Source organism: Protomyctophum bolini (assembly GCF_963924005.1).
Source record: "Protomyctophum bolini genome assembly, chromosome: 16".
NCBI lineage: Eukaryota > Metazoa > Chordata > Actinopteri > Myctophiformes > Myctophidae > Protomyctophum > Protomyctophum bolini.
Window position 1 is genome coordinate 24708468 of NC_137877.1, and position 10307 is coordinate 24718774.

Genomic DNA, 10307 nt, shown 5'->3' on the forward strand with positions numbered 1-10307 from the left:
ATAATTTGAGATCTGTAGTATTCATAATCTCATTTCTGTATTTGTATACATGTCCCCCAAGCATCACATTCAGATACTGGTCTAGACTAGAGGATTCAATTTGAGTTCTCAATTTGTAGAACAAAGAAAACGTCTCAAGCCCTACCTTTTCAAGCAATTTACACAGGTAGTGTTGATATCTAATTTGATAGTTCTCATTACAGCAGCAGACAACAGGTGCACAGTTCATCAGTGCATACGCCCCAAGACATGTCTTGATGTATATTAGGGATACATTTGTAACTTGCGCGTTTATACCGTACGGTACTTCCCCTAATGAAATGAATCACACATTTACAGACTTTTTCCTGCCATCGTTTAATAAATGACCAGATCATTCAATAAAGATGCATCAACTTCAGATACTGGTCTACTCTCCTGTTTCTGTAGCATGAGGCAGCTTGATGTACAAGTTCCCCCCTAGACATGATGTACAAGTACACCCCCTGGACATTACGCTATTATGTCGCAGGCACTTACCCCAATCCAACCCTTGATGCGATTGCCAAGCAGGGCACTGGGTCTTTGGTAGGACCCAGCCAGGGATCGAACCCCGACCCTACAGACTCAGAGCGGACACTCTAACCACAAGGTCACTGAACTGGTAGAGCTCTCAGTTTGCCGAACAAAAAAAAACACATTCTCACATGGCTTTAATCAAAAAAGATCTATTTATTACGTCTAGAAAAGCATGAGGGATTGTACATGTGTGTGTGTATGTGTTTAGTATACTGTATGTCTATGTCATAGGGCTGCACAATTATAATCCTGATTATTTAGCTCAATATTTGTAATTAAGTGATTTCTGGAGGGAAAATATGTTATGTATATTTTTAATATGTATACGTTTCTATAACCATATCCTTGGTCAAATAGTATGTAATGGCCTCTGATTTTATTGCATCCGTGTGACTGACACAGATGGGGAGAGGGGTCGTACAGTGTTCTGGTTATTAAAGCTTGTGTAACCTAACCTGGTGAGGTTACACAAGATGCTACAGCCACAAAATAAGATTAATTGCTAAGCTTTACGATTACATAATTCTGAAACATAAAATCGGATAGGATAAAACTTTATTAATCCCCCAATTCATTGTGCAGCCCTACTATTTATACACTGTATATACATGTCTGTGGTTGTGCGCGGTCATGCATGTTAAGAGTCCAGGATGTTGCTGAACCAGCTGTGATCCAACTTCTTGACTTTCCTCAGTTCTCTCTCTTGGGCTCTGGTGAGGGCCGGGGGCCCCAGCGACGTGGTCAGCGGCTCCTGTCTTCTGGCGGTCAGCTCCATTTCCCCCTCGGAGTCCTCTTCCTCTTTCTCGCTCTCCATTTCCTCCTCTCTGGGTTCATTTTCCTCTCTGAGACCAGAACGGCACGAGTTACAGCGAGTTTGGCTACATTCAGCATATTTTCCAAAGATAAACAGGAAACTACTGATTGTTCCCACGTTTTGTTTTTTTACCTTTTCCAGATTTGCTGAATCACCTTGCCATTTAGTTGCATTGTGTCTGCTCATGATATAAATGCCTCGTCACGGTTGTCACTTTCCAGAACATGTGACCCACAAGGCCACAACTATACTGATATAGTCTTTATCATATATTTGATAATATGGCATTAATAAGATAAGCTAATCTTTATTGTACAATCTACAATATGGAAATGTAACTTCGGCTTCACAGGCTAGTTAACTATCAAGAACACCATTCCAGTCAAGTGTGAAACGTGTTTATGCATTTAGAAAAAATATTGCATTTGGTAAGATGGCAGCAGTTATTCTTTAAAGAGCATGAACATTATCAGACACAATTTGTCTGGCTTTTTGTTATTGATTTTTCAATTATCATATATTATAATATTTTAAGAGGGAGGGTACACAACCAGTACCTTTTTGAGGTACCGACTGGTGGTATTAAATTATTAAAAGAAAGCAGAGGGCTGCTGATTTTCCATTGTAAATGCAGTAGAGGGTTCCCTTCTAGTTGCATGGCTCGCACATCTGAGACACACACGTATGGTTGTAACTTAAGTAACAGTTTGCCTTTGATGGCGTTCGTGGTGCCAGACAGAATACATATTCAAATGACATGAATTCACTTTTCACATGGTCACCGTTATTCCATACAATTAAATACATTAATTGACCTTTAATGTTACACCCACAGTGTATCGACAGCCTTGAAACACTATTTAAAAGTGTAATATCAAAGTGCAGTTTGAAAATCCGGGGTGACGTGTGGCGACAATGTGTGGACGTATCGCCGCGTGAATGGTCCCAGCCACAAACACACACACAGAAAACGGGGCGTCGAATTAAGCGAAAGGTATATCACAGTGTATATGTGATGATTTCAGGTGTATCAGTACCGTACAGACAGTACAGTACAGTACAGTACAGGGACCTCCTGGGGACCCCCACACGGTAACTGTCATTTCTCGACCGTTTCGGACACGGGGCGGCTCGCCGGAACTGGGCGCGTTCCTGCGGCTCTGGAAGTTCCGGGGAACCCCACACGGAGTTGCACCACTTACTTCACACGGGTGTGATTTTTAGGACAACAGGATTATTATTTGGTCACTTTCCATATCTCTTCATTGTCTTGATGCAGGTTCCTATCTGACCGTAGAATTGCTCAATAAAGCAGAAAACATTGTGTGCAGGCATATGGATGTTTTATCGAGAGTAGGCATGCGATCTCTCCTTGCAAACCAGACAAAGGACAAGCAGGAGACTCTGGTTTAAGAGTGACAAGCCAAGTTTCTTTACCCTTGTTGAAGGCTTCCTGAACATTGAAAGCTATAAAGACGTCTTCTCTGATTGCTGTCAAGCAGAAACTTGTATCCCCATTCTCCATAGTTCAAAGTTTAATTTAGCAATGAAAAGTATTAAGAGCTTGTGATTAAATAATAACTACATTGGATAATTTTTTTCCCCGTTTAGTGAAAATGTATGATTTTATGATTCATATGATTTTATGATGATTGACATACAAGGGTTCTGTCCAACAGCGACAACAAGGTTTTTATTAACTCACCTGGCGTTTGTGGCTGAGACGAGGAGAGAGCGAGTGAACATGGAACAGAGGACAGAGCTGGACGGGAGCACGTGGGCGGGACTGTGGAGGAGCTGCCACGGACAAAAGAAGATGACAAACATACAGTATATCACACTGACACCGTCTTGTCTGTTCTGAGGTAGTCCAAAATGTTTGTTTAAATATAATCTTTAATGCTTATTTTGATCTTTTTAGTCATTAGATAAACAAATCAGAAGGCAGACATGATTGTGGAGGACATAGGACGTGTTGTAGGAACCCATAACACCAATTATTGATACAGTATGCATGCACTATGCACAAGAAACGTTACTTCTTACTTAAATGCCTCATTTCTCTCACAAAAACATTTTCATTTCGAATATATATAACTTAAAGGAGAATTCCATGCTAGAATGCTTTCTTATCTTTCTTTGTAGTTGTCACGTCCCCACCAAAGAGGTCCAGGTGTTTTTTTGTGCAAAAACTCCTTATTGGCTATTTTCCCTACCATAACCTCAATGAATTGCATTGCATTGAATGGGAATTGAATGGGGCTATGGGGTGTTATGCTAGTTCGCTTATTTCCATCGAAAGAAGTAGTAAAGTGTGCCGCTTGGGATATTATTTACATTATGAAGAGAGGATATATACAAAGAAATTATAATTTTGAGCGATGGAAATAAGCAAATTAGCACAACACCCCATAGCCCCATTCAATTCCCATTCAATTCATTTAGGGCTTATGGTAGGGGAAATAGCCAATAAGGAGCTTTTGCACAAAATAACACCTGGACCTCTTTGGTGGGGACGTAACTACAAAGAAAGGTAAGAAAGCCTTTTAGTATGGAATTCTCCTTTAACCGCTCTCAACCTAGTGTCTCTATTTTGGGCAGCAACTTGCCTTGGACATTACTGAAAAATCTTTGGATTTTGATATTAATTCAAGGTTTTGCTTTTTTGGGAAAGTTTTTTGAAAATGTTTTGAAATAATTAAAAACCAAATTGTATGAAACTAAAACTAAGGGGACCCATAACAATGTGTCCGTGACCCACAAATGGGTCCAGACGCACTGTTTGTGGACCAGTGAAGCCACGCCGCGCCGCCCGGCGCGCCGATAGAACACAGTTCTATTTTCCAGGCGGCGCCGCAGACGGTCGCAGACGGTGTGCGATGGGCTTGACTTAGAGGTTCCATTGTGATGCTGTAGCACTGTAATCCTCACCTCCTTGACAGCGATGGAGGCCTGTGGGAGCTGCGTTCTCTCTGCAGACAGACTGCTCGGAGGCTCTCGTTTGTCCTGCTGCTGATGGTTGTGTTTCCCCAGCAACAGGTAGAACGGCGTCACTGCAACACTGTCTTCAATCACCAGCTTGAAGACAGGGGAGGAAAACCCACCAGGAACATCAGAATGGACGTTCTCTGCAACCAGCAGTCAAAGAGCCTGCACCCCGGACCTGGACACTGACCTACATTTACATTCAATATGCTTGTATGCAGGTCAGATGGGGGCAAGTCAGGATCTTATATAGCCTCTATACAAACAGACAAGAGTTCACTGATTTTACCTGTTCATAGAAGCCATCAGACGTTCTTCTCAACTTTGGTAAGGAATGTCATCAGATCCTGGAAAGAAGAGCCCATATCAATTAAAACACAGAAACACACACACACACACACACACACACACACACACACACACACACACACACACACACACACTCTAAGGCAAGTTAGCCTTGTATAGTTACTTATCCAGCACATTTTTATTTCTCAAGACAAAAAATTATGTTTCTATATTAGTATTATAACATTTAACATGACACCGTCTTCACTCATACATAAATCACAAAAGTTCAAGGAAATTATCAGCAACTAAACGAACCTGCAGGGCTGGTTTTACAAAGTTGGCACCTTTGACATGACTAACATTCTACATTATTGGAGACCCTACAGATACAGTTTCACACTCAAGATTTAAATTAACTCTGAATTGCACAGATGTGTGTGTGAGGACATGAGGTGGTGTACCATGTACTGAGTGAGGACATGTTTGAGGTGGTGTACCATGTACTGAGTGAGGACATGTTTAGAGGTGGTGTACCATGTACTGAGTGAGGACATGTTTGAGGTGGTGTACCATGTACTGAGTGAGGACATGTTTGAGGTGGTGTACCATGTACTGAGTGAGGGACATGAGGTGGTGTACCATGTACTGAGTGAGGACATGAGGTGGTGTACCATGTACTGAGTGAGGACATGAGGTGGTGTACCATGTACTGAGTGAGGACATGAGGTGGTGTACCATGTACTGAGTGAGGACATGAGGTGGTGTACCATGACTGAGTGAGGACATGTTTGAGGTGGTGTACCATGTACTGAGTGAGGACATGTTTGAGGTGGTGTACCATGTACTGAGTGAGGACATGTTTGAGGTGGTGTACCATGTACTGAGTGAGGACATGAGGTAGTGTACCATGTACTGAGTGAAGAAGTAGAGCTGGGAGCGGTTGAGCCACTGCAGGCTCTCCTCGCAGCTCTCCAGCATGGCGTCACGCGGGCGAACACGGCGTGCATCACCTTCCCCGAGCACAGAGCCTTGTGGGAGTAGAGCGGCCGGGGCTCGCTGGCTTAAACACAAACACTGAGACAACGAGGAGGAGGGACACACAGGCATGAGGAAACATAGTTTATGGTTACATTTAAGAACTGGCAAAAAAAGAAAACCAGCCTTGAGGTGCTCAAGTTGTTCCAAAGCAAATGCCTCGTGACTGACTGGTGTGTTAAATGGGATTTATACTTCGTGTACGACGGCATTGCGCACCAAAAGTAGATTTAAAAGCTTACAGGGCATTGTGCTGTGACGAGTTGTGAGCTTGTAGATTGGCTATATTCGGTATAAATCAGGCTTTAATCTATGGAACAACGTGCCCCTGCTGTTGTCCTAAACCCAGCTAAATGGATGGTCTATTCATCTATTCAAGTTCATAACCTTGTGTACTACATTCTCCACTCCAGATCAGCATATTAGACCAGATGCCTGTAGGGTCCCAAACGTTTTAGCCCATTCTTTGATTTAATCATAAAATTACTGAAAAATAAATGAATTTGTTTTTAATTCATGATTATTTTTTTGGAAAATGTTGTGAAATAATTTAAACCAAAATGTAAAAAACTAAAAATATGAAGGACCCATAAAAACGTGAAATCACTGAATTCATATTCAGTATTTCCACTAACTTCTGACACAAGTGGAATATGGGATGTTTGGGTGTGCTGCTGACTGAGACTTACGGTCAGTGCTGGCATCCTGACTGCAGAAGGCAGCCACGTTCTCAGATGCAGAGTCGGCTAGGAGCAGGCTCACGTCCATAGAGGTACTCACTCCACTGCCAGGATGGACACACCATGTAGAGAGAGAGGGTTTCAAAGTGAATGCAAAAACATTGAAAAAGGTTTATCCCAAGCTAACCTCTCCTACGATGGACCATTTCTGACGGCAAATGCACAATCCTTCTTTATTCCCCTTTAATGCATTATTATGTTTCTATCGTATTGTTTAAACCTGTGTTTGAATTGAGTTGGAGAACACAGAGAGAGAGGAGAGAGAGCCCAAAACAATGACTGGTATACACATACTATACATTTTTAAGGACGCTATTTTACAGTTATAATCCTAACATATGTATTTGCGCACCAATGCCACATTTTGGGCACAAATCGATTATGCCTAATCTAACCACAACCGGAATCTTTTTGTAATTGTAAGCCTAACTAAAAAACCTTTTTAATCATAAAACAGCAATTTATCTTGTGAGGACCAGGAAAAGGGTCCTGACAATGTCTATTCTCAAATTGTACTATATACTTGTGGAGACATTTGGCCCTCTCTCTCGCTCTCACTCACAAGAGCAGGTGAGAAGGTTCCAGCAGCAGAGGAGGTTTTGGTCGTGGTTTCCCAGCAGATACTTGGAGCAGCTCAGGCGGCCGAAACAAAGATCCCTGTTGGAGCACAAAAGATGATGTTTGTCCCTGGTACTTCATACGGTCACTATTTTAACACCAGACTTCTAAAGAGTTACTTACAGCCGCACCAAACAGGGCTTTAGTGTCACCATGTAGCAGCCATGCATACCTGACACTTATTTATAAAAAGTTAAGTTTACCACATGATGCTGATTTCATAACCTAAAAAATTAACTATTATTTTATTACCATAAACTATTGGTATGCACATTGTGTTCCTTCCTCTATATTTTATTCTCACTCCCCATTTTTACAAATATTGCAATATTGAGTGCACCAACAACTATTTCAAATTTGACTTGATCCAGAATGCTGCAGCACACGGTGGTCTTCAATCTGCCTACATTTTCATATCTGCTCCCTGGTGATGACCTACAAGGCATGGTCAACCCTGCTCCAGACTATGATCCACTCCTACAAACCTTCAAGCACACATAGATCGTCCAACACAGGATGTCCGCCCCCCTTCCCTATGACACCCGCCCTAGCAAACGTTCCAAGCATCCCACACTCGAGATAGGCTTGCACATTTAGTCAAAACAAAAGTAATCAGAAATCCTGATGTTATGTTTCACAATGTAATCGTGAAACTTGGCAATTCATTCTAAAGGTCTTATTTCGTCAGCTGTTGCATCTTGCCCTCGTCATTAGACAAGGATTCATAATAAATCAGAGCCTATTGATCATTCTCATCAAGATAATGAAAATCCAGCCATCTGGTCAAGTTATTTTCTAAGATGGACAGAACTAATTACAGTACCCTGCGGAGATTTCTAAAGCCTTATTTCTAATTTGTGTGCAGAAAATAGCTGATCTACAAGCTCACAATTCATCACAATGTGACATGTTGTGAGCTTGTAAATCTGCTATTTGCGGCATGTACACTGTAATATAAATTAAACCTACACGAGACAACGTTTTCCAAAGTAATGGATCTACACTCATCATACAATACATCAGTTGTCTCTGGGTAGGTCGCTCAACTCAACTCTTGCATGTAAATGTAAATCCTAGTGGCTAGTCCACACAGAGCCTTACAGCTACCCCCTACAACCACCACATATTTCATAGGATTAAAAGTCTGTAGAGACCTCCATTTTGGGGTGCTACAAATGGAACATGCAAGTCATGTGATCTTAGTTTTACTGGATGCGCTCACATGAAGTGAACCAACTGCACAGAGCTACAGGGAGGCTATTATGCAAGGTGTAGAGGGCAGCTGTCAAAACAGCTGATTCTTAAATGTCTGACTTTCCTTTCCGCCTGACCAGGCCGTTACTCCTGGATTCCACTTGAGCTTCCAAGTGACACAGACAAAAAGTGTTCATCTGACACTTTTGCCCCGCAAATCAAACGATATGAAAACAAAATGCTGGCGATGGCCTGGCCATTTCTGTGCCGCATATTTTTAACACTTGGGTGTCACAAGGGATTCAGGTTTACTGGGTTCTTTTCAATTAATCTTCTATATCTATTTCTATTGTTTTGTGCATTGCCAAAATTATTATAATTAATAAGACCACAACTAATAAACTTCCATTACTGAGGATCCAACTTAAGAGACGGGGTTCTTCAGGAAAGCAAAATGGGGTGAAAAACCTGTCCTCCATGACCCGAGAACCCACCAGCTCAAAGGACCTGGCGGTTTGCCAAGGTTTCCAGACGTCCATTTAGATTACAAAACCTACAGTTTGGCCCCAATTTGAGCAGGAGGGCACGCAGCATGGTCTGACGTTTCTGTCCAGGCTCCATCCCATCTGCTGAGAGGGGGGGGGGGGGGGGGGCGACACTCTTGATTTCCTACCAGTAAGGTCACTGAGGAGCCTCTTCAGACCACAGAACTCTAAACAGTTGGTTGCTATGTGTAGTATATTAACTAGTGTTGTAGTCGAGACCACCTAAAGCGAGACCAAGACAAGACCAAGACCTAGGAGGGTCGAGACCAAGACCAAGACCAATACCGATGCGAGCCTATGGGGCCGAGACCAAGACCAAGACCAAGACCTAGGAGGGTCGAGACCGAGACCAAGACCAAGACCGCTGCTAGCCTAGGGGGCCGAGACCAAGACCAAGACCAAGACCTGGAGGGTCGAGACCAAGACCAAGACCAAGACCGATGCGAGCCTAGGGGGCAGAGACCAAGACCAAGACCAGGAGGGTCGAGACCGAGACCAAGACTGCCGCGAGGCGAGACCGAGTCAAGACCAAGACTATTTTTCCCTCTTATTTGATAGGTAGTATTATTAGGTACAGATAACAATCTTGATCTGAAACACTTCCCCCAAATTAAACCATGTGCATTGCGCATGCACTGAATTAACCTCTGAACTGTGACCTCACCTGTCACACTGTCCGTCACTGTCAGTTTGACAGTTTCCGACCAAAACCTTTCAGATTAATGGCTATGGGCGTATGGCTCACCTTCAAATTAAAACAATAGTTTATTAGTTGGTTTTGGTTGCTGCTGTTTGAGCCTTTTAGTAAATAAATCGGTAGTGAACCAACAATGTCAATGAGGCATGCATGCACGTTATACAACAAAGGATTTGCACATGATCGTTTTTATTATAGCCTGGCCCTGACAAGACATGATCACATAAGGTGGACGATGGATGGATTTTACTTTAGGTATAGATGTAACTAGCCCTGAAACATGACTCTCGTATAATCATCATAGCAGTCATGTTTCAGGGCTAAGATGTAACGTCAGGTAGGTGGTGGTTCTTTACTCTTCTCATGATGAAACTAAACCGAGGCGATGCTTCATAGTTCATACATATGTCGCGGTCGCGCTGCAGTGCAACGCGTTGTGAGTTGTAGATTGGCTATTTTCAGATCAGTATTCAGATCACCGCTCAACCTCGTTTATTAAAACGACTACAGGCGACAAGTTACAAGTTACAACACAACACACATTATTAAAAAAACCCGGAAAGCTTGCAGTCTTGCACTGTTGGTAGAATATATTGAAATGTAAATGCCAGGCTGTAGCCTATGCCGGGCGCTGCATGCGTATTGCCGTGCGTAACTCTCCGCCTCCCGGCTGACACTTTATTTATTTATGCCCATTGCCTGAGACTGATATAATTTCATGATAGAATGATCATAATAACATCAACATGTGCTCTTCTTTGGACCTGTATGAACGTCATGCAGCGCTGTTCCCCTTAACAGCTGTCTTTAATTAATTAATGTGAATGGTC

The 10307-nt window shown here is 42.5% G+C and overlaps 1 protein-coding gene across 1 annotated transcript in view; it reads right to left on the reverse strand.

Moving 5' to 3' along the window:
• Window positions 1–545: 545 nt before the first annotated feature.
• The window catches only part of wdr75 (WD repeat domain 75), a 20797-nt gene continuing 11035 nt past the window's right edge, over window positions 546–10307 (reverse strand). The window contains 11 exon segments of the mRNA XM_080785693.1: window positions 546–1400; window positions 3078–3169; window positions 4304–4450; window positions 4647–4654; window positions 4657–4677; window positions 4680–4704; window positions 5555–5640; window positions 5643–5705; window positions 5708–5722; window positions 6373–6467; window positions 6982–7080. Of these exon segments, the coding sequence (XP_080641819.1) occupies window positions 1196–1400; window positions 3078–3169; window positions 4304–4450; window positions 4647–4654; window positions 4657–4677; window positions 4680–4704; window positions 5555–5640; window positions 5643–5705; window positions 5708–5722; window positions 6373–6467; window positions 6982–7080 (856 nt within the window). The 3' untranslated portion in view covers window positions 546–1195.